Source organism: Podarcis liolepis, assembly GCF_965112155.1.
Source record: "Podarcis liolepis genome assembly, chromosome: 8".
Lineage (NCBI taxonomy): Eukaryota > Metazoa > Chordata > Lepidosauria > Squamata > Lacertidae > Podarcis > Podarcis liolepis.
This window is the reverse complement of record NC_139560.1, coordinates 67238936-67264572: the sequence shown is the minus strand read 5'-3', so window position 1 is coordinate 67264572 and position 25637 is coordinate 67238936. Positions and strand designations below refer to the sequence as shown.

General features: G+C 43.6%; 1 protein-coding gene across 1 annotated transcript in view; it reads left to right on the top strand.

The window, feature by feature from the left end:
- The first annotated feature begins 337 nt into the window (after nt 1-337).
- Nucleotides 338-25637, top strand: part of SERPINB5 (serpin family B member 5) — a 43977-nt gene continuing 18677 nt past the window's right edge. The window contains exons 1-7 of the mRNA XM_083518388.1: nt 338-496; nt 9063-9240; nt 10684-10821; nt 13004-13121; nt 16240-16382; nt 18749-18916; nt 20900-21283. Coding sequence (XP_083374514.1) covers nt 9073-9240; nt 10684-10821; nt 13004-13121; nt 16240-16382; nt 18749-18916; nt 20900-21283 — 1119 coding nt within the window. The 5' untranslated portion in view covers nt 338-496; nt 9063-9072. The remainder of the gene's footprint in view (nt 497-9062; nt 9241-10683; nt 10822-13003; nt 13122-16239; nt 16383-18748; nt 18917-20899; nt 21284-25637) is intronic.

The following is a 25637-nucleotide window of genomic DNA, read 5'->3' as shown; positions in this document are numbered from 1 at the left end:
TCTTTTAACCGGAGACCACAAACTCTCAAAATGCATGTCACTGACAGCTTATATGATTGTAAAATTATTCCCAAAATGGACCCGGATAAAAATGTGGAATAATTCTTCTAGGCAGCTCTTAATTTGTGTGGTTTGGGATGGCACACATGTGTGTCTCCCTCAGTGCCAGACCTCCTGTGTGAAATTCACCTCAGAGAGGAATCTTCATAAGGTGGCCGCTTCCTGCCGAAGCATGTTATAGCCCTGTGAAGCTTTGTAGTTGGCAAGCTCAGCCTGAATCCATTTTTTCTATCATGTATAAATTGCCAAGAGGGATGATTAAGAGAGAGAGAAAGCACAATCACAAAAGAGGGAGTGGCGTCGGAGTTCAGGTGAGCTGAAACATTCTTGCTGCTCTGCAGTGTCACCAGCAACACCAGTTCTTTTTACTCTGCCTCTTTCAACCTTTTTTCTTTCCTTTCCGCCATTTCCCTGAGTGGACTTTCTGCACAGAGAGGTGAGTGTTCAATGTGTAGACAGTTGTTTTTTTTAATTGCCTCTATCTAGGAAGTGCCTCGAATTCTTTGGAACTGAAGCAAGAAGAGAAGGAAGAAGGTGGGGGGGAAATTGTAGAAGTTGAACAAGTGTAGGAGAAACTCGAGCACGTGTAAGATGTGAGTCTCATTTTCAGTCTGAGCTCAATTCGTTCAGTCCCAGGCAGATAAAAAAGTTTTATTAGGTTACTGCAGCTTCCTTGCCTGGTTGCAAGAACATTTGTGACTCTTCCTGCTGTAACAAGACCCAGAACTGTATCGTTCATTTGTTTCCTGATGACAGAGAGATTTCTAAACAAATTATTTGTTTAAAAAAGTCAGGCCTTCTGTTGTCACACAAGAACGATAAGCTTCCTTACCCAGACAACTGTATTGTAGGTTGAATGCACCTTTTGTGCACGGCGTGTGTTTCATGATCGGAGATTGCTAGAAGAGACTCTTTTCCAGGCAGAATTTTCCACATGGGTGTGGATCACCCACCCAGCTTTCATTATGCAGTTAATCAAATGACTAATGCTTGCTCCAGCTAAGAGAATGCTAGAACCAACCTTCGCTTTCAGCCTGGCTGGGTTTACTGCCTTCCGATGTGACTCTATAAATAGGACGCTGTAAATAAATAGCCCATGTGATTATCTCACATTGTTCAACCAAATAGATGTAATATAAAGCTTGAGAGGGTGTGCATAGGAAGCTGACAATTGGTCCATCTAGGTCAGTCTGGTCTACATTGACTGGTAGAGAAACTCCAGGATTTCGGAGAGGGCTTTCTTCCAGCCCTACCTTGAGATGTTTTGAATGCAAAGCAGCCACTCTGTTGCTGAGCTGTGGTCTTCGCCACCCCCTTGAGGTAGAGGGCAGAGGAGAGGAGGATTCCTGGGCGTGCACCAACAGGGCATCTCCCATATGCCTAGAGTTCCCTTCCCTCTTATCTTCCCTCTTTCCCAAAGAGCTGCTATCATGGGGAGAGGTAGCTGGTGGGAGTCTGAGGCTGAGTGGGACCCATGGATTTCTGGTTGTGTGAGTGTATGGGTGGTGGTGGTTGAAGGAGCTGGGTATCTTAGCCTGGAAAACAGATGTGATAGCCATCTTCAGATTTCTCAAGGGCTGCCGCACGGAAGAGGGAACAAGCTTGTTTTCTCCTGCTCTGGAGGGTAGGATTCAAAGCAATGGCTTCAAGTTACAAGAAAGGAGATTCCAAATAAACAACAGGAAGAACCTTTCTGACAGTAAGAGCTATTCGACAGTGGAATGGTCTCCCTCAGGAGTTTGTGGACTCTCCTTCCTTGGAAGTTTTTAAGCAGAGGTTGGATGGCTATCTGTCATGGATGCCTTAGCTGAGATTCCTGCATTGCAGGGGAACTGGACTCGACGATTCTCAGGGTCCCTTCCAGTTCTAAGATTCTATGATTCTGTGTCTCTGAATTTGAACTTCAGTCACAAGAGAGGGGGAAGAATAATTGTTTTCCTCTTCAACTTTTATTCTCCTTTACTTTTAAAAATGAATCCCCAGCCCATAAAGAACTCAAAACTAACCTTCCACAGGAACTGCATAACTGGGCTGTTGCTTTGTATAGCTAAAAGCTGGCAGCAGAGCAGCCTTTTGCCAGTGTGGCGCTGGAATGCATCTCCCATAAGCTTGATGGGAGTCATCATCTAGCAGCATCTAAAAGCCACCGTGTTGGTAAAGGTTGTGATGCAGACGTAGACATCCACCCACCCCCGGATTTGGGTCCTCTTTACATCACAAACTTATTTCTCAACCCAAGAGTCTGTCTGAAAACCTTCACAAAAGGTCTGCTAGATCTTCCACCTTGATATAGTTGGGTTAAGAGATGGAGTGAGTCACCAAGAGTGCTTGCATATGTTCTACCCCACCCTGTCACAGCACCCAACAAGTGGCAGCCAAAACTGTGCCTGTGTCCCTATGTGCTTCACCAGCAGTTTGTGGGTTTTCTGAAGGCAAAATTATCCTATTCTCCTTGTTTTCAAGGAGCTCCAGAAACTGTTCAGTTCAGTTACAGTTGATAGAACTATGAACATTTAGGACTCTGATGTCAAGGCATGGGCTTGATGTAGCAGCTTTGCTAAAACATATCTGGATCTAGCCTTTTTCTGGATGGGAGACCACTAGAGAACCTCATGTATGCTGCTCTGAGCTTTGTTCATGGATGAAAAGCAGGGTATAAGTTCAGGAGCACTGCCAGAACATAAGAACAGCCATGTTGGATCAGACCAAAGAACCACCTAGTCTAGCACCATTGTCATCATAGTGGCCACCAGATGCCTATGAGAAGCCCACAAATAGGCCCAAGATGTCAGGGACTGGGCAGAGGAGGAATGGTGGAGACTGCCTCCCCATCCTGTCCCTTCCAGGGAGGAGGAAGAGGAAGACAGTATAGATTTACAACAGGAGTTTGCAGGAGGTCATAGCTCAGAGGTAGATGAGGGGAAAAGATGGGAAATTATGGGAGAGGAGAAGGCAAAGCTGGAGCAGCAGCTGACTGACACGTTTTCATTAGACAGCACTCCAGACCCACCATCTCCCAGAACCCGGCAAGCCTTAAAAGTAGGAGAGCAAAGAGCTTGAAGGCAGAGGGCACTTAGCAGCACTCGTAGAGGAGGTGATGAGGATGACGAATGAGAAAGTGGGAGAGATGGGGGGGTGGAGAGTCACTCGAGACAATGCCATTATCCAAGAGGCTGGGTTCTATAGCCTCTTTCTGTAGTTTCAAATAAAAACGGACTGTAGGAAACTTTCCCTTGTCTTTATACTTTCCTGGGCAACCATCCGGGAGCCACTGACAGCATCCTGACATGAGTAAAACAGAACTCCCCACACCTGCAATTCCCAGTAACTAGTATTTAAAGGCCTCCAAAAGCAAGGGGAGAACTTTTTCTTCTCTTCTTTGGCATCACTCATAGCTGAGTAAGATTGTCTTCCATGAACATAGTCTTAACAGTAGGTCCGTAAGTGACTGTGGAGGACAATTCTGGATCAACATGTCCTTCCACAGTGAGGACATAGGTTTCCAGATCAGAGTTGATTGTGGTGAGGGTTTGCCAAATGTGCCTTCCTTTTAGCATGTTTCTTCCTTTCATCCTGAGTTTGACCATCTTCAAAGTCCATGATATCTGTGATAAAAGCTGTTTTCCAGTTGGAGCACTTGCAGTGTTTCCCAGTTGTCGGTGTTTATACTACTTTTTAAAGATTTGCCTTGAGAGAGTCTTTAAACCTCTTTTGTTGACCACCAGCATTATGCTTTCCATTTTTAAGTTCAGAATAGAGTAGTTGCTTTGGAAGATGATAATCAGGCATCTGAACAACATAACCAGTCCAACAAAGTTGATGTTGAAGAATCAATTCTTTGACGCTGGTGATCATTGCTTCTTCCAGTACACTGGCATTAGTTTGCCTGTCTTCCCAAGTGATATGTAATCCCCCCCTCCGGAGACACCACTGATGGAATTTTTTGAGTTGGAGATGGCATTTATAAGTGGTCCACGTTCACAAGCATACAGTAAGGTTGATAGTACAATAGCTTTGTAAACAAGCATTTTGGTTTCCCTGTAAATGTTCCAGTCCTCAAACACTCTGCACTTCAATTGGGAGAAAGCTGCATTCACAGAGCCCTTGTGGAAACATAACTGCCCAGGTAGGCGAAGTGATCGACACTTTCCAACATTACACCATTGAGTTGGATCAGTGGTGCTGCAGAGGGGTTGTTTTGTGCTTTTTGGTACAGCACTTTGGTTTTTTGGACGTTGAGTGATAGACCAAGCTTCCTGTAAGCTTCTGCAAAGATACTTAGGATGGTTTGGAGGTCATCTTCTGAGTGTGCACACACTACATTGTCATCAGCATACTGAAGCTCTATGACGGAAGTTATGGTAACCTTGCTCTGCTTTCAAAGAGTGCTGCCTTCTCCAGAGTCTTTTGAGGTCTAAGACTTGTGTCCAGTAGTAAGGGCCCAATAGTGTCACTATATGAGTGTAATGAATGCATTTAAATGCAAGGTGTTCATATTTCCTCATGGCCTGTGCTGGCAAGATCACATGAGAAGCCCTGGACCGCACAGGAGAAGGCTGTGGTGTGACTTCTTTCCAAGGCAGTGTAAACCTTTTAAAAAATTTGGTTGATGCTGGCATGGGAAGGGGGGCGGGGAAAGCCACAGGGTTCCTGCATATGGTCCAGGGCTTTTAACATTGCCTTGGTAAGAACAAAGGAAGAGTGCTGAGGCAGATCTACAGCCAAGAGTCCTGGGAGTGTTGGGTGGAGGGGGTTGTACAATTTGTGACCCATCAAGGCAAGTCCAGCCCACCAGCTGTATGAAGGACTTAATAAACTTTTTGCTTTGGTTACTGCCTTCCTGGGGTTGCAAAAAGAGACAGGTTGCCATAGCACCAGGCAATCCACAGTGTGTACCTTGTAGGCTGTGCTCAGCTCTCTGACTTGCAAATAGCAGAGGCCCGCCTCACATCTGTGTTTGATATGAAAGCTACAAGTCATTGGTTCTCTATCTCTGTCTCTGCAACTGTTACAGGAAATGGTATTAAGTAGACGGTGTTTACTTTGGAGTGTTAAGGAAATTCTGTCTCTGTCCCTTTGTGGCTGCTGTGACATTAAGGTTATAGCATTTTCCAGCTATAAATCCCTGCCCCCCCCATTTGTTTTGATTGTCAAATAATTTTAAATCCAAACATTTCCCAGAAAATGGATTGGAATCCTTCTGTCACCTTCAGTGTGGTTTAGTGGTCAGAATGTCAGACTAGATACTTCCCACACAGCCGTCAACCCACTCAGCCCAAAGCAACTGGATCTTGCTACTGGGTGAGTTATTTACCTCACCCAACTGCCTTGGGCCTTTTTGACCAGTGGGCACAGTTGCCCATCTATCAATAACCTGATGACACCTTGTTGTTAAGTGAAGAATTTTTCTTTGCCTACGTTAGGGGTGCCCAAACTTTTTTCAAAGAGGGCCAGATTTGATGAAGTGAACAAGTGTGAGGGGCAACCTTTTTTTTACAATTTTACCCCAAAGTTGTTGAGCTTTTCTCAGGATTGAAGTTGATGAGCTTTTTTAAGGATTTGACCCCAATAAATAAACTGCCACAGGGGCCCGATTAGGCTCCCAAAATGGACTTTGGACATGCCTGGCCTATGTAGTTTGACAACAGTTGAGAGGTTTTCTCAGGGTGCAACCCTTTGACAGTTAAGGTTGATATTATCATGGACTACAACTCCCAATATCCCTGACCATTGGCCATGCTGATTGGGGATGATGGAAATCGGAGCTTAATAACATCAGGAATGCCACAGGTTCCCCGCCCTTGCCGCAATATGACCTAATGGCATATTGAGATGTGATGCAACAGATATATGCCACATTTATCTTGCCACATATTACAGTCAAACTGACCACATATTACACACAAGTGGAGGATAACTTGTTGCTTCCTAGCATGTGGTAAACTCTTAAGCTGACTTTAAAAAGTTGAGGACAGATAGCTCCCTGTCCTACTACCCGTGCTTTGTTCACCCAGGTATTTGTATAAATATGTACATTTCCTTATTTCATTAATCTTTTTAACAATGCACATTAACAGCAGTGCTTAACATTAAACGTGGAGTCATCAGCAGTGCTTAAACATGAACAACCTGGATTTCTTAAGAAAGCTCCAGACAGAAAGTTTAATAAGGGTAATGTCTCACCTAGACATTTCAATCATATGTGGGCGGGTTGCAAGCTAACTGTACTTCAAGGATACCGCTATGCCATGGGCAATTGGTTAGATGCTGACTTAACGTTTCTCCTCCGTAGGGAAGAAAGAATGTGGTATGAGCTTGTACAGCAGCAGTTTCCTCAACTCATGTTTCAGTTTTTCCTTGACTCCACCCCACCTGAGATTTCCCAGCGCCTAAGAGCGGGTACTGATCGTCAGATGTTGCTTCATTGTGAATCAATATTAAAATTGCGCTTCTAGGTCTACTGCAGAGCGTCACTGTTCCCATGGCACAAGTCCTAGCCCTCCTCACACGGCTGTTTGCTTCCCATGGGAAGGTTAAGGCTGGGCAAATTTGGTGTACCATTGGAACAAACTGGGCTTTTCTGAATGTAGTTTTCTTCAGCTCTTTTCCTCCTGCTGTTGATCACTCTCTGTTGGCTTCTGACACACTTCTTTGTCTCGTTGGAAAACTGTATGGCTGATTCAGAAGTACAAGTTGTTCCACCGGTGAGGCCTGTAACTCAGTGGTGTTCGCAGGAGAAGTCACTTAAGAATATTCCCCTGCAAAAAGCAGGCACTATGCCAAAATTTACCACATCAGAGCAAATGCTTCCAGACTGACATAGAGATGGGTGAATCTGTCAACTTTGGTTTCTCTCAGCTTCTCATTTTTCCAATCTTCTGTTGAGTCCTCCAGATTTCTACATCAGTTTGTAAAAACAACAACAGCCCATGTTATTATGAAGATTCATCTGCATTTGAGTGTAATTTTTTCCTAATATAAATGTTTATATGCAATTAGCCTAATAACACAAGCAATTTTCCATAATACAATACCTTTTTGTATGTGATTTTCCACTAATATTTGCATTTTGATGGACACTTTACCTCATCATATTCATTTCTGTACACATCAATTGGCTGCAGAGCGACACTGCAAAATTTTGAGAAGTGCAGATTCTGAAGGATAGCTGCATTTCGGTTCTTGTTTTGGAAACTCCAATTTTGGTCTAGCTTCAAATGAGCACTGAACAGAGGTCCCAACTTGTGAGCGAGACTGGGGGAAACGTCGTGTGTGTGGTGTCATGTGTGACATGATATCATGGCATTGGGAGGAGTTGGGTTGGGCCCCAAGGAGTTGACGCTGCTGGAACTGTACAAAATTCTTTCTCCATTCCTAGCCCAGCCCTCTTTCTATCATGGTAAGTTTCCATGTGAGTCATAATTTCCACAAGGGAATGCTTTCAAATCACCTTGTCCTAGATGGTGATATGGTAGAGTCACCACATGAGTAATGCACCACCTATGAAAATAGACGCTAAGGATACCAAGGATGAGATGGTTAAAGAAGTTATGATAAAGTGGGCTGTTGATTTTGGCTATAATATTGAATACGATAAATGGACTAAACTATGGAACGAAGGGATGAAATTTACAGCATGCTCAACCTTAAGAGAGAATTTGAGAAAAATTATGTACCGGTGGTATATTACCCTGGTCAAATTGGCCAAAATGTATAAATTGAACAATAAAACCTGTTGGAAATGTAAATTAAAAGATGGGGATCTCTACCACATGTGGTGGGATTGCGAAAAGATGAAAAAGTTTTGGGACCTAATATATAATGAATTGAAAAAACTTTTCAAGTACACATTTCCGAAAACCCCCGAAATCTTTTTATTAGGGATAATAGGGAAGGAAGTAAAAAAGGAAGACCATAAATTATTTCAATATGCTACTTCAGCAGCCAGAATACTTGTGGCCCAAAAATGGAAATTACAGGAGACCCCAACGATAATAGAATGGCAGGCCAAATTTTCTGAGTACACAGAATTAGCTAAAATGACATATAGAATTCGAGACCAAAAAGGTACAAAGTTCGAAGAAGAGTGGGGTAAATTTGTGGTATATATAAGAAATAACTGTAGAAGTTTAAAAACTATGGCAGGGTTAACATAAATCCTGTGATGTGTATAGAAGGTCAATAAGAATCTACAAGAGAAGATATGTTTTAAGAAAACCGACGCAGGGAAGGAAGGAAGTTGCGGCGTGAAGATACGCAATGTACCGTATTTTTCGCCCTATAGGACGCACTTTTCCCCCTCCAAAAATTAAGGGGAAATGTGTGTGCGTCCTATGGGGTGAATGCAAGCCTTGGGAGCTCTGCGGGGGTTCCCGTCAGGATCCCAAGGCTTGCGGATAGCAGCCTGCATCCTGAAGCCTGGGACGTGCTGCACAGCGCACCCCGGGCTTCGTGCAGATATCGGGCAGCCCCACAAGCTCAGGGGACAGCGGGGAGGCGGAGCGCCGCCATCCCGCTATTCCCCGACCTGGTTTGGAGGCTGGCGGTGGAGAGAAGCCAGCCCCACAAGCTCGGGGGACAGATATCCACAAGCCTGAGGAGACCAGCGTGACTTCCCGCCGGGCTCCCTAGGCTTGCGGATAGCAGCCTGTTCAAAGGGGCTGGGGTCGGGGGAAGCTCGGGGGAAGCTGGGGAAAAAATAAATTTCCCCCCTTTATTTCCCCCCAAAAAACTAGGTGCGTCCTATGGGGCGAAAAATACGGTAAATAAGATGACACAAAATGTTGATTGTAAAAGATTGTTTTATTTGTTGTTTGTGGAAAAATTAATAAAAAAGCATTAAAAAAAGAAAATAGACGCTAAGGCCACAATCCAATGCTGAATGAAGTGTGTTTTGGCCTGTTGAAATCAATGAAGTTAAGCACCCTTAACCAGGAAGGCAAAACAGCAGTTCTTTATAGGCAGGATTGGTTGGTATGGTCAATGTGTCTTTTCTGTTTCAGAACCACAGCAATGGATGCCCTACAAGTTGCAAACACTGCATTTGCGGTTGACATTTTAAAGAAACTGGCCGAAAAGGACAAAACTGCTAATATTATTTTCGCTCCCCTTTGCACTTCAACCTCACTGGCTCTTGCATACAAAGCTGCCAAGGGTGACACAGCAAGCCAAATGAAACAGGTAGGTTTTCGCTTCCAACTTGGATGTAGGATAACGCAGCACATACATTTAAAGAACATTCAAAGGACATTCCCTCCCCCAAGAATCATGGGAACTGTAGTTTTTCAAAGGGTAGTTCTGTGAGGACTAAACTAGAATTCCAGAATTCTCTCTGTGTGTGCAAAATGTGCTTATGTGTTATATTTAAAAACGTACATTTCCCCCTTAATAACATGAGACTACACACACACACATACACAAATGGCCTAAGGTTGCACTAGATATTTGCTTGTAAACATATTTGGGGTTAAGGAGGGAGTTTGGAGAACCTAAAAAGTTATCTTAAATATCACCTACCACGTTTTTCGCTCTATAAGACGCACCAGACCACAAGACGCACCTAGTTTTTGGAGGAGAAAAACAAGAAAAAAATATATTCTGAATCTCAGAAGCCAGAACAGCAAAAGGGATCGCTGCGCAGTGAAAACAGCAATCCCTCTTGCTGTTCTGGCTTCTGGGATAGCTGTGCAGCCTGCATTCGCACCATAAGACGCACACACATTTCCCCTTACTTTTTAGGAGGGAAAAAGTGAGTCTTATAGAGCAAAAAATACAGTATGTTGTTGTTGCTGTTTATAGTATTTGTTTTCCCTCCTCCTCCGCTGCTGTTGTGGCGGTGCCATTTCTTCCTGCTGTCCCAGGCAGAGCGAACCCAACCAATCAGGAATCATATGCGATGAGATCATAATGCCCTGTAGCCAGGAGCAAAGCATTAACTTTGCTCTAAATGAGTGTTGGGGAGGGAGCCTTGCTGCAAAGGAGTTCATCTCTATTCTCAATTCCCCTGCAGTTGTTTGCAAAATACAGCTGGTACTTGTAAGTTTCCTCCTAAGTGGCAAATAGCAGCTGGGGGCGGTGTGATTTTCATCAGGAAAATGCAGCACCAACCTAAGACGTTTTGCCGCCCGAGGCAAAGGGCAACATGATGCCTCCCCCATTCCACCTGCCGAAGTCAGTGAGACAGACAGTGCTGCCAATGGGACAGCATTGTCCCACATACCTGAATGTGGGCTAGCTTAGAGAGCGCAGGGCAGGCTGTGTGATACACACACAAGTTCCTCAGTATTGCTTACCCAAGGCACCTGCCACACTCTGCCTAATGATAGGGCCAGCCCTGGGAATATAGGTGCTAACTTGAACAAAATTTTTTTTGGGCGGCCTCCCCGATTGCTGGACCCTCTCCCCCCTCTACACTTCTGCACACCTTCCTCTGCCACGGACAACTGAGAGCCAGTCTCCCCTTCCCTCCACCAGTCCACTTCTTGCCCCCACCTGCGTGTAAGAAGTTTCTATGCACACTGCATTATGTGTTACAAGATATTTGAAACAATTGTGTTGACAGATCAGTACTTTCAGAAATGCATAATGGAAGCAATGTTAAAATCTAAACTAATTTCTTAACAGGGCCTACATTTAGAAGATGTCAAAGATGTTCCTTTCGGATTCCAAACAATAACAACGGATGCTGCCAAACTTAGTTCTTTTTACCCTCTGAAAATGGTCAAGCGACTCTTTGTAGAAAAATCCCTTAACCCCACTATGGTAAGCTGCTAAGAAATTCTAGCTGTTTCTGTCTGGGTCAACTGGTTGACTATGGTGGTTTAAATCTCACTGTAAATAGTGTTTCTACATGGCGGCATTAATGCAATAATAATAATAATAATAATAATAATAATAATAATAATACCTGAACTTTATTCAAACACATTCTGTACTTTTTTCTTTGCCAATGATTAATAGGAAAACCTCTGACCTTGCAGATGGCAGACTCCTTTCCTCCTTCCAGCTGAAAATTTATAGTCAATTACCCTTCCAGTTAGATTACATTCCAAACTGTCTCAGTGTCCTTAGCATTCCTTTGAAAATAACGGAGAGCAGGGTTGGTTTCATTCTATGTTCCAACATAGTCCTTTCAAGGGGTGAAACTTCCCACCCTTTCTCTCTCTCTCCATTCCATTCCTCTCACACATGCAGTTCCAGTTTGATGTTAAATTTCATGTTATTAATCCAGTTTCTTCCAACCTTACTTTTTATATTATATTTTAACCTTGCATTCTGAGGAGGGTGGCCGAATGAGAAATGTAGAAGAAAAACTTGGAAAAAACAACGGTGGGCTCCCTTTCCCCCCACCGTTCTGGCACCGAATGGAACCTTATCTCAATTCCAACCTTTAAATCCTTGTATCCGAGAAGTTCTGCAGCCTGTTGTCTCTTCACTTCTAGCACAAGCCCAATTAGCAGGATATCCTCTGCTTCCAGGAACGGGATCGTGGGGGTCATGGCAGTCGGAGTTCTCCATGCGCCCACTGCCTTTGCCTGCCTTCGCATTCTGTAGGGAAGCGAGTGCCCAGACCACAGGGCAATCTGTGGGCGAAAGCCCATTCCTCTCCCACCCAGAGAGGAATTCAAAGAATGCATGTCCCCCCATCATTCTTTGTTTATCTCCATCTGTTTCTCCCAGACAAATGAGACCTCCATTCCTGGTGGAAACAGGAAGCCCTTACTTACGGATTTTCAATTCAAATTCCTACCCTTATTGGAGTGCAATTAATAAATGGCCACTAGGCATCCTACCCAGTCTGTGATTTAAGCACAAATATGACAGCTTGTGCTAATCCAAGAATATTTTCGAACTTCGATTGGGGCCTAATTTCCCGCTTTATACTGTAAATCATCATATGAACCTTGGATAAAAGGCAACCATTTTTTGATGCACAGTTGCTGACACATGGATCCTTTTGGACCTGGAAGAAGGCAAAACGAGGGTGGATCAGGGTGTGGGTGTGTGTAACTGGGCGCAATGGGGGTGGAGTGGGGTTAGAATGGGGGTAGGGCATAAGGGGGTGTAGTGCAGCATGCTTATACACACTCCACTGACCAGGGAGAAAGGAGAGGAGGGAGAAAGGTTGTTTTCTGCTGCTCCAGAGAAGCGGACACGGAGCAATGGATCCAAACTACAAGAAAGAAGATTCCACCTAAACATTAGGAAGAACTTCCTGACAGTAAGAGCTGTTCGACAGTGGAATTTGCTGCCAAGGAGTGTGGTGGAGTCTCCTTCTTTGGAGGTCTTTAAGCAGAGGCTTGACAACCATATGTCAGGAGTGCTCTGATGGTGTTTCCTGCTTGGCAGGGAGTTGGACTCGATGGCCCTTGTGGTCTCTTCCAACTCTATGATTCTATGATTCTATGATTCTATGACCAAGTGGGGACTGGAAACAGAACTCCTGCATGAAATGGTTGCAGCTTGTATATAAATTTAATACCATAATAAATAAATATATCTTATCTCCTGACTGGGGCTCAGCAGGGCAGAATGGTGTGGCAGAGTTACTGTTGCATCCGAAAACATGCTATTTGCTCCAGCCTGCTCAGAAGGAGAGAAAGTGGTTCTTGAATACAGTCCCCCCCCCGTACCATTTTTTTGTTAAGGGGGATCGCCTTAAGTTGTACGTGCTTATATTGTACACTGGATTAAAATGCATAATGGGTGGAATTCAACTTTGTGCTATTATGGTCTTTCCCTCAGCACAGGCATTACAGCTTGCCACATGGAGCAAGCCCTCACTCTCATCACTGATTGAAAAAAGCTTCACTTCCAGCAGAAGAAAAATGGTTATACAAAATCCACTTTCTTGAAATGGTGTCAGTGTCACTGGGCACATCTGTTAGGAAGTTTGGTTCAGCATTATGCATTAGAACTTAACTTGGCTCCTCGTGCCTTTCAGGAGTTTGTAAGTTCTGTGAAAAGACCCTTCCCATCGGAATTGGAACTAGTGGACTTCAAAGAGAAAACAGAAGACACCAGACTGCAAATCAACAAATCTGTTTCTGATCTTACTGATGGTAAGCGTATCTTAACAGAGTGCTCTGTTCAAAATCCTTAAACACAGAAGGGAACTCCAATGAACAAACTCCTTGAATCAGGAGTCCCTCTCAGAGTGGTGCTCACCATAGGTCAAATATAAAAATGGCACTTTCCACTTTGCCAGGGATCTTCAGAGAAACTTCTCATACCCTCCAACCTTTCTCCAACAAAAATAGGGAGGTCCTGTCCCATAATGATAATAATAATATTTTTTTTTATTTAAGCCCCACCTGTTTGACAACGTTGCCCCAGCCACTCTGGGTGGCTTCCAACATATATAAAAACATAATAAAACATTAAACATTAAAACACTTTACTATAGAGGGCTGCCTTCAGATATCTTCTAAAGGTTGTAAAGTTACTTATCTGCTTGGCTTAGGGGGGTCACATATCATACCCTCCAACATTTCTCCGATGAAAATAGGCATGTTCTAAGGAAAAGTGGGACATTCCAGGGTCAAATCAGAATTTGGGGTGGCTTCTGTAAATCCAGGACTGTACTTTGGAAATAGGGACACTTGGAGGGTCTGACTTCTTTCCCAGCCTGCTTTGCTCCATATTTTATTAAGCCCCAGCAATGGGTCTTTCATTCCCCCACTGATGCACTTCCACCCCTGAACTCCTTTTCTCCACAGCATTCAGAAACCCTTGGCAGATTGGAGCTCCTCACACAACTGCACCTCACACCTGGCCCTCTCACAAGGATCTTCTTCTTTTTCTGACCCCTCTGCCTGTTGCTAGCTTGATCCTTCCTTTCCTCTCCATAATATATGAGGGCCAGGTTTGTCCTTTTGCCCTCTTTGATCATTTTAAGCAGCAAAAGCACCCAAAACCTGGCAGGACCACAAAGAGGAAAAGCTCTCCTCCTGGGTCGCTGTGATAAAATTGCAGTTTAAAGTCCCCTAATACAGTAATCAGGGACACGGGTGGCGCTGTGGGTTAAACAACAGAGCCTAGGACTTGCCGATCAGAAGGTCGCTGGTTCGAATCCCCGCAACGGGGTGAGCTCCCGTTGCTCGGTCCCTGCTCCTGCCAACCTAGCAGTTCGAAAGCACGTCAAAGTGCAAGTAGATAAATAGGTACCGCTCCAGCGGGAAGGTAAATGGCGTTTCCGTGCACTGCTCTGGTTTGCCAGAAGCAGCTTAGTCATGCTGGCCACATGACCCGGAAGCTGTACACTGGCTCCCTTGGCCAATAAAACGAGATGAGCACCGCAACCCCAGAGTCGGTCACGACTGGACCTAATGGTCAGGGGTCCCTTTACCTTTCATAGAATCATCATAGAATCATAGAATCATAGAATCATTTACCTAATACAATAATAGGTCTGGTTGATGGAAGGCCATTGGGTACATCCCAGATGCATGTAAAGGAAATTCTGTGAATGCAGAGGCCAAGGATACCATATTGCATTGAAATGTTTTCAACTTCTTTTTTTTTTAAAAGCCAGCAAATCCAATCCTGACTCCATTAGAGTTGAAGTAAAATCCCCCAGTAGTTTCAGTGAAGTTGTGTGAGCTGTTAGTACATGTGGCCATCAGTTCATTTAACTCCCAACTGATCTATAACACCTCATGCAGCTGATGAAGTGATCTTTACTTCATGATTGTTTCTTAAGCCGTAATATATTTGTTAAATCCTTAAGGTGCCTCAAGGCTCTGTTGTTCTTGCTGCAACAGACACAGGGCTCCTCCAGATGACTATTTATTAAGCACTTGTCCTGATTTTCTTGCACAAAGCTTACATGGAGGTTAGATATCTGTTCTTTATTCTGATTTGTTTGCAGGGCAGTTATATGACAATGAGCCTAAATTCTGCATTCAGCTTGTCTTCCCTTCTATCACTTCTCCATCCTGCACTTTTCAATGCATTTCCCCCATCACCTTCCAAACCATAACAAAATGCTCTAATCTACTAATTGCGCATACCCAAATTTACAGTATGCATTTGGATCTCTCTTGCAATATTGTTGACACCCTAACTTAGCTACACCTCAGGATTTTAAAAAAGAAATTGAATGAACACTTGGGGCTTGTTAATTTGGAAAAAATGTGAGTATTGGGAGGCATGACACAACTGTATAAAAATATGCATTTTATGGAGAATGTGGATAGAAAGAAGTTGTTCTCCCTTTCACACAATACTAAAACTCAGGTCACCCAATGAAGCCGATCACTGGAAGGTTCCGGACAGACAAAAGGAAGCACACCTTCCTTTTAATTCCAAAAGAGTAACAGGTGTTTGATATTAGGTGTGCTTTCGCCATACCTTGTACTGGCAGAGAGTAATTATGCTGTCGACAGGCAACCCTATGGCTGTTCACTTGAAGCCTTAACCACTGCATGATATTTTTGTATTGAGTGCCCCCATGTGGCAAGAACATAGAAATAACACTCAAACATCCTTTTTGTGGAGGTAAATGAGGTACCTCACCCCTGAGGCCACGTGTGTGCATGTTTGCAAGCAAACATTGCAGACTAAACTAAATGTGATTTCATTCATCCAATTAGCGATTGCATGAATGGGCTCTTAATTATAAGTGTCAATAGCAGGTGTCCTGTTAGGGCATATTTTTCCCTAAAAAGGCAATTAAGAGTCTGGAAACAGGCTAATTCTCCTTCCCCTAGCACTGCAGTCTTGATCAAGTTTGCACTCTCTCTCTCTCTCACGCGCGCACACACGCACAAACACACACACACTTCTTAAAAAAGAGATGGAAGATCTGATTTTAGATTTACCTTCCATAGGCAACATTTTCTGCAAGCAGTCAATTTGCCTGTTTTATGACATGAAGTTGACACTCTAAGAATCTAGGCCAGGGAAAGTCAAGATAGTGTCCTCCAGATGTTGTTGGACTACAACTCCCATCAGCCCCAGCTAGAATGGCCAATGGTCAAGGATGATGGGAGCTGAAGTCCAGCAACATCTGGAAGTCACCACGTTGGTTGTTCCTCATCAATTATTCTGGAAATTGTTGAATTGCAATTATCCTAAAGTGTTAACTTTGGCAGGATGTACCTGTGACCCTGTACCTGTGACATTTGGGGTGTGTGTGAATACTGTTCTAATGAAGTATTATTTCTAATGCATCTGCAGGTAAAATGGAGAACATTTTGATTGAGGGGACTGTCAATGACCAGACAAAGATCCTCTTGATAAATGCTGCCTATTTTGTAACCAACTGGATGAAGAGATTTCCTGAGGCGCAAACTAAGGAATGTCCTTTTAGGATAAACAAGGTATGGAAGAAAGCATTCCCCCCTTAAAATAATGATATATCATTTATCAGATAGAACCCGTATTCAAAACAGAAATTAAATATTACACGAAAGTCCCTGACTTCCTTCTGAGCTTTTAAAGCAGTCTTTGATTCTATCCACACCACCTAATTCAAGCAGTGCTCTATGGCAAAATGTTTCCTTAGGCACTGTTTCACAGACAGACCAGTATTAAGCATACGGGCAACATGATTAGAAGACATAGAGATATTTATAATGCAGTTAAAGCTGATTGACCATAAGATGACTACTTAGCATGTTGCAGTTGATGGTGTAGCAGAGAGATGTTTTGGGGTCATGCCAATTGAGCCGTAATTTATTTACATAGATACCATGACCAAGTAACCACTTTTCCATCATCCAGTTGGTTAATGATTCTCCACCACCTCTCCTCCCTTCCATTCTGATCCTGGATTCCTGGAAACATAGGAATTAACATACTTGTTTGCATGACAATAACTGACCAGACATTGGGAAGAGCAGGCGGGCAAAATGAGCCATTCAGCAGTGGAACAGGCTGTCTCAGAAGGGGGTGGACTCTTCTTCATTAGAGGTTTTAAAACATAGGGCAGATGGCCCCCCATTAGAGATGCTGTACTAGTGGAGTGGCTACATTGTCCCTTCCAACTCTGTGATTTGAAAGACAAGTTTTTTGTTCACAAAGCATCACATTGCTTAAAGCTCTGTCAGAAATCCCAGAAAGCCAGTGAGAGGTCTGTGTTCTTTAAAAGCATTTCCACAAACCTTGACTTACGGTAAGCTGTACAGTGGTACCTTGGTTTACAACCGTTTTGGATTACAACCACGTCAAACCCTGAAGTGTGTGTTCCTTTTTTTGGATTACATCCATTATTTTTTTTTGAGGCCCCATTGGCAAAAGCACACCTTAGGTTACAACCTGCTTTGGTTTACAACCAGACCTCTGGAACAGATTATGGTTGTAAACCAAGGTATCACTGCAATCCTAAATTGTTGGTGGTATAAATTATCGAGGTGGTTCTAACTGCCTCATTTTTTTATCTTAAGGGACGATGACTTTACCCCACCTTTCCCCCTCCCAGTTGGAAGAAGTGGGAGGGAAATGAGAACAAGGGTTTTAGACATATGAAAAGCATATCTAAATTTTATCCCAGTTGGGGGCGGATCAGGATATCCTTTGGATCCCAGCTGCATCCTAGCACACTGCCCTTTTGACCTTACTGACATTGGACTTCCTTCTTCAGCATCAGAAAGGATCACCTGAAATATCCTATAGTCCCCAAGATGCTCTCCTGACCTGCCCCCAACCCAGAATACAATTCATATATTGAATTGAGCATTTCTCCCTCTCTCCCCTTGTTTCCAATGTGAGAGAGAAAGGGTTAAAAAATTAATGCGCCCCCCCCCCCGGGCTGGAAATGAATGAAAGAATGCAGACTGTTCCTTCATCCTCAGTTGAGCCATGCTGGTGAGAAACTGGTAGGGCATTGGGTGAGAGAGTTTGACAGCCTTCATAATTCCCACCACCTTAGGACTGCCCGCTAGGCAACCATAGGATTGCACCATTAAAGGGTTGTCTCATATGCATTCACATAGTTGAGCAGTACAGTGGTACCACAGGTTAAGAACTTAATTCGTTCTGGAGGTCTGTTCTTAATCTGAAACTGTTCTTAACCTGAAGCACCACTTTAGCTAGTGGGGCCTCCCACTGCCGCCACGCTGCTGTTGCGTGATTTCTGTTCTCTTCCTGAGGCAAAGTTCTTAACTCGAGGTACTCTTTCTGGGTTAGCGGAGTCTGTAACCTGAAGCATCTGTAACCTGAGGTACCACTGTAATACATTTTATCTAGTAGTAAACCTTGCCTTAGGGATGTGGGTGGTGCTAGATCAGAAGGTTGGCGGTTCGAATCCCCACGGCGGGGTGAGCTCCCGTTGCTCGGTCCCTGCTCCTGCCAACCTAGCAGTTCGAAAGCACATCAAAGTGCAAGTAGATAAATCGGTACCGCTCCGGCGGGAAGGTAAATGGCGTTTCCGTGTGTGCTCTGGTTCACCAGAAGCGGCTTAGTCATGCTGGCCACATGACCCAGAAGCTGTACGCCGGCTCCCTTGGCCAATAAAGCGAGATGAGCACCGCAACCCCAGAGTTGGCCGCGGCTGGACCTAATGGTCAGGGGTCCCTTTACCTTTACTTTAAACCTTGCCTGGAAACTGTCTAAGAACTCATTCTCCAGGCACATTTCTAATGCAGAAAGGCGAATGTGAACATGTTCAACGGGGATCCCCGTTGTGGGATCATCCACAATGAGCGTTCAAGCAAATTCGTTTTAATTTTTTGTTCATTCTTAATAGACGGAAACCAAGACGGTGCAGATGATGAACCTGGAAGCTACGTTTTGCCTCGGTTACGTAAACGATCTAAAAGTCAAGATTCTGGAGCTGCCCTGTCATAACAAGCACATGAGCATGCTTATCTTGCTGCCCAAAGACATTGAGGATGATACCACTGGGCTCGAACAGGTAGGAAACCCATTGAAAGCTCTTTGATAGCTCAAGTAAGGTCTACACGTTGGTCACACTCACCCTTAAATGCATCATAATGGTCCATTGAGAAGGGAGCAAATACATATGTCTCCAAATTGCCCTGGGTCAGGATGCCCAGAGTCATCCAGAACTGTCAGGGTTTGGAGTATTGGGCAGGAAAGCTACAGGGGTCTGCTTCACCAGTGTGTTCCCTGCAGGGAAACCACTCGTTCCTGACCATATGCTTCATTAGGGTTTTAAAAGCTCCAATTAAACATTAGCCCTGCCCCCGAATTGATCCAGGGGTAGCAGGGGTGACAACTTGAATAAAATATTTTGGGGAGGGCAGATAAGCCCCATCCTGCATAATCGATCACATGATGCAGTGCACGCATACCATTTGAATGGCATTGCCCATCAACTTTGGGGGGCAGCCCCCTCAAATATTTTATTGGGGGGGTGAAGAAGAAGAAGAGTTTGGATTTGATATTCCGCTTTATCACTACCCGAAGGAGTCTCAAAGCGGCTAACATTCTCCTTTCCCTCCCTCCCCCACAACAAACACTCTGTGAGGTGAGTGGGGCTGAGAGACTTCAGAGAAGTGTGACTGGCCCAAGGTCACCCAGCAGCTGCATGTGGAGGAGCGGGGAAGCGAACCCGGTTCCCCAGATTACGAGTCCACCGCTCTGAACCACTACACCACACTGGCTCTCTAGGGAGTTGGCTCCTGTGGTGGGTGGTCCCTGGGTTGGCCCAGCACACGGGAAGTGGGGCCGTGCACATCTCTGGTAACTAGTGTTATTCCTTTAGTGATGCTAAAATGTTGCACAAATCCAACAGGTGACAAATCACCATCTCAAATCATAACGTAGAGATTGTTCACAGGGACAGAAGGGTGTGTGGCCAGCATTGCTCAGACCTGCTTAAGTTGTGGCTTACCAAGCCAAAGGAACCCCTTCTTCTGCATATTGTGGCTTCCCAGGTGTTTGACAACCCCGCTCTTTTTGCAGCCCCAACCAGCCAGCCATAAACCTCCCATAAATGGCTGATGGGCTGCACCCAACTTTGGAAGCCTCAAGTTGTACAAGTCTGCCATAGACTTTGATGGCCTTCTGTCATGAATAAATAAAAATAATAATAAAATTTTATTTATATCCCGCCCTCCCCAGCCGAAGCCAGGCTCAGAGCAGCTAAGAACAACAAAAGTAACACAGTATTCTAAAATCAATTCATTTTAAAATCAATTCAAAATCAAATTAATGGCAACCATTGGGCTAGAGTTCTGTGAGGATTATCAAAGGAGGGGGTAAGACTGTGCCTTGGCCAAAGGCCTGGTGGAACAGCTCTGTCTTGCAGGCCCTGTGGAAAGATGTCAAGTCCCGCAGGGCCCTAGTCTCTTGTGACAGAGCGTTCTACCAGATCGGGGCCATGGCCGAAAAAGCCCTGGCTCCAGTTGAGGCCAGCCTAACCTCCCTGTGGCCCGAGACCTCCAAGATGTTTTTGTTTGAAGACCGTAAGTTTCTCTGTGGGGCATACCAGGAGAGGCGGTCCCGTAGGTACGAGGGTCCTAGGCCGTATAGGGCTTTAAAGGTTAAAACCAGCACCTTTAACCTGATCCTGTACTCCACCGGGAGCCAGTGGTATATATCATGGGTGCTTTAGCTGAGATTCCTGCATGAGATTCCTTTGGGTCCCTTCCAACTCTTAAGATTCTATTATTCTAAATATATCCTAACTACTTGCTTGTATGGTGTCATAAGGGGGTTGTGCTGGGTGGACAGCACTGTAAGATGGATTTACGTTTGTACTCTTGCATAAGAAACTGCTGTAGCATTGTTGCACATGGTTTCAGCTATGTATCTGTAAGACATTAGACAGCTCTGTTGCAGTTTACCGTGGCAACTAATGGGCTGGCTGGCTAACAGAGCACCGTGGCCACTGATACTCCAATTCATTTGCTGTCTTGTCTTATGTCTTTAGCTTGAGAAGGAACTCACCCCCGAGAAGCTAATACAATGGACAAATCCAAGTGTGATGGCAAACACGAAAGTCAACGTGTTTCTTCCCAAATTCAAAGTGGATGGGGAATACGATTTCAAGCCAATTTTAGAAAGTCTTGGCATGACCAACATGTTTGATGAGAGTGCGTCAGATTTCTCTGAAATGTCAGAGACCAAAGGGGTAGTTTTGTCTCAGGTCATCCACAAAGTGTCTCTGGAAGTCATTGAAGAAGGGGCAGAGTCCCTAGACGTACCAGGGTACCGGATCCTGCAACACAAAGATGAATTTAAGGCTGATCATCCATTTTTCTTTTTCTTTCGGCACACCAAAACTCGCAATATTGTTTTTGCTGGCAGATTCTGTTCTCCTTAAATGGAAAAAAGCAATTAACCAGAAGCCTGATTTATATATTTCTATCACAACAATTTTTCTGCAAACCTTTGAAAGCTGAGTATGAAGTATTGAAAAGGTAATCTAAGTGGTTTCATATTTTGAGTAGGCTGTACAACTTACTTTCTACATGAAGTTATTACTCAAAGCAGAATTGACAATATGCACTTTTCAGAGGCAGCAATTAACATAGCATGTAACTTTGTATTATGTCTCCAAAATAATGTGGTTCATTTCTTATTCATCTACAGTAATTAATTACTTTTCTGGAATTTTGGGCCTTGGGAAATACTTGTAGCATCTCCTCAGATGTAAAAAAAAAAAAAACCTCTGGAAGTAAAATACCAGTATGTTACTGGAATCATTGACATCTTAAGTTTATATGGCCTTTGATTTGATGCTGTTTTCTGTCTGTGGGGAAAGAGAGTTGTTCTAAAATTGAAATCCAGTTATTATTGTGGGATTGAACCAAATTCAAGTTGAATACAGTAAAAATGTAAGTTTTCATCTTTTGTGAACTCCCTTCCTGCTGCCTGTGTTTGGTAATCAAGATTACCTTAAATCATTCCAAATAAAGCATTGCAGAAACTGAGTGTCTTCTCTTATTGCCAAAGATAAATGGTTTATGTAGGAATAAGTGTCGACCTTCACCTAGGGCCCAGCCCTACCATTAGACAGAGGGAGGGAGGTGTCTCAGCAGTGATGGGTAGACAGAGTTGTGTGTGCCATTCAGTCTATGCTGCACCCTATTCTTACCTTTTGCCCTCAGGAACAGTGGAGGGTGTTGAAGTACAATTCAGCTGCCAGCTTGGTCAGCTTTTGTACATGGCATGGGGAGGAGTGGCCATCTTGTATTTTGCCTCAGGCAGCAAAATTTCTTTGGCTGCTCTGCCTTTACTTCATAAAATCTGGCCTCAGATACCAGGAGAGAAGGGAATTTAATCAGCAACACCGTTTGTTATATAGGAAATGAAATGTAAGGTCCAAACTATATTTCTTTGGGGGGGGGGTGAACGAATTCCTATACCCCACAAATAACCCAGAGATGCATTTTAAATAAAAGGACACATTCTACTCATGCTAAAAATACGTTGATTCCCGAACTGTCCACAGGCCAGATTTAGAAGGTGATTGGGCCGGATCCGGCCCCTCAGCCTTAGGTTGCCTACCCCTGCCCTAAGCTATGGAACTGCCTCTCCACAGAGGCGTGTCTGGCACCATCATTATACAGCTTCCAGAGAATGTGGAAGCTACACCTCTTTACTCTGGCTTTTGACACTTGAAGTGTATATTTTTAGAATATCTATCTATCTATCTATCTATCTATCTATCTATCTATCTATCTATCTATCCATCTATCTATCTATCTATCTATCATCTATATCTATCTATCATCTATCTGTTTTTAATATGTTTTAGTGTTGTGACTCACCCTGGGACTTTGGGGTGAAAAGCAGTCAATAAATAAATGAATATAATTTCAACTCAAACTCAGTTAACTTTGCAATGGAGTCGGTTTATGTATTCAAGTCTTCAAGTGATGAGAAATCAAGTGCTGTGCATACATGTGTGAACCACACCCTAGAGAGAGAAGAAGGTTGCTTTTAGAAACTGAAGTCTACACAAGTTTTCTGGTCTTTCCATTCATGGGGCTGGTACATACATGAATAAGCCTCCCTATGGCTCCAAACTATTGCAGACTCAACGCTTTCAGGTGAGTCAGCAGTGAATCATTAAATTGTAAGGAACGTTACGTGTACATGTGAGCTACTAAGTTGCACTCCAAGCATATACTTTTCCACACCCTTCCAGTTTCAATAGCTAGGCTTTTGAGGTTCTCAGCAACTCACCTCATCTCAGGAAAAGTTCATAAGTTGCAGCAGGTCTGAGCCTGGATAGTATCTCTATGGAGAAATCGCACAGCAACGCCCACATGACAAGAAGGAGGAGGAAATAATTCTGCCCAGAGAATTATTGTGCACCCGTGCAATGAGGCAAGCACTAAATCTGAACTGCAAACCAAAACAGAAGGCAGCAACTATAACAGCGAAGTTCTGCTATTTTACTATGGCGCCACTGTAGTGGTGAGAATAAATGCCTTTTTAGCTACCTTGTCTATTGTCATTAAGCCGTTTCCTTTTCTTTTAAAAATCTTATATCTAAACTGTTCATTCTGACTTTGATTTTGGGTGTTATACAAAGAGGTAAAGGTAAAGGGACCCCTGACCACTAGGTCCAGTCGTGGCCGACTCTGGGGTTGCGGCGCTCATCTCGCTTTATTGGCCGAGGGAGTGGGTGTACAGCTTCTGGGTCATGTGGCCAGGATGACTAAGCCCCTTCTTGCGAACCAGAGCAGCGCACGGAAACGCTGCTTACCTTCCCACCAGAGCGGTACCTATTTATCTACTTGTACTTTGACGTGCTTTTGAACTGCTAGGTTGGCAGGAGCAGGGACAGAGCAACGGAAGCTCACCCCATCGCGGGGATTCAAACTGCCGACCTTCTGATCGGCAATCTCAAAAGGCTCAGTGGTTTAGACCACAGCACCACCCGCGTCCCAACATACAAAGAGGTATTACCAATTAAAGCAGCCTTGTATTTAAAAACTAAGATGGTAGTCACAGGCAACAACAAATTGCATGCAGATGAGTGAGGGAAGCAAGTGAGGAAACTTGTGGAGGAGGATATTGGTTACCACACCCCTTCTTGAAGCTCAGCATAGTCACCAAACAGGCTGCCAAAGGAGGGACAGAATTACCAGCAGTCTGGTAATTTTTCTGCAGGCTCCTAAGCTTATTTACGCGTCTGAATTAAACAGTTCCATTTCAAATGAGAACAGCCCCAACATCCATATTACAACAATACTTTTATTAGGCCAATCCTATCATTGGAGTTCTACAGAACTCTTCATCAGACTAGACAACAACAACAATAAAAATTATGTTACGGGGATGGTGACGAGGTACAAAATTTGGCTGGAGATAACTCCATGATTCTGCATCTGGTGAGAGCCTAAAGGCAGAATGTGGGAGGAGACAGCTATGAGGGTATGAGATTGCACCAAGAGCTGCTTGGTTGGAATCAAATAATAATTATCAAAATAAGTGTATTTATTTTTATTCAGTATGGGAATGAAAGAGCACATGATGTGTCGCCTTGTAATGTATTGACTTTAATTCTCTATCAAAGTGTGTTTTTCAAATCTGCTGTATCCCCTCTTTTCTTTATCAACTTTCTTTTTTTTTTTAATATCTTGTGTTTAGTATTCATTTTGCTTACTATTATTAAATCACACACAAACATAAAATTTATATTCCACTCTGGGCAGCTTCCAAAACATATAAAAACAATAAAAGTCAAACATTGAAACATCCCAATACAGGGCTGTCTTCTAAAAGTTGTGTAGTTCTTTATCATCTTGACATCTGTGTTTGTGTGTGTGTACATGCATACGCACACATGTACATACACATATGAGCCAGTGGGAGAATTACTCTAGGCAATGGAACATAAAACGAATCCTGCTCAGTCCTTTCATTCATATAACTTGATATAATTTGTATTGGCAGACTCCTGCTTCTCTGCTTTGAGTACATTCGGATGAGTTTGCTAACTCCATGTGGTAAAAGGAAGCTGAGACATTTGTTGCAGCAGATTTGGATAGTCTGAGAAGAAAGAGAATTCTCCTAAAATATACAGCTTTCTGTGTAATCAAATCTAAATCTCAGAAAATATAATCAGTACAGGAAGACCAGAAGTCGGGAATGATCATGCAGTCATGTGGAATATTTATTAGTGGGCGTGGCCACACCTTAAACATTCCAGTTCCTCCAGAAAGCCGGAGACAGAGGAAGAGAATACTGAGTATATACTGATCTCTTGACTCCCGAAGACAAGGAGGTAAATATATGCTTAAAATTATTGTTTAAATAACAATATGCCTAAAGGTTGATTTCGCAAGGCATCTCGTTTACAACAGATTAGGGGTTGTAGACGAAGCTCAAATTTGTGAGCTTGCAAATGAAATGTCAGCTTATACCTTCAGTTCATTATACAAATACAAATTCAGGCTAATTTGTTAAAATCAAGGTGTTCACATGCCTACAGCCACGGGGCCAAACTAGGCATGATGTTAATTGGCTGAATACAATTAATTATCTCATATATATATATATATATTTTAAAAACACAGCAGCCATAGGGATGGGCAGAGCAGCAGAAGAACTCCAGGGGGTGGGGAGGGAAAGTTTAACTATTTCTCCCCTGATGTGGTCCAGATGAAAAGCCCTCCCCCCCCTGAACATGATATGTAAATTGGGAAGGAAAC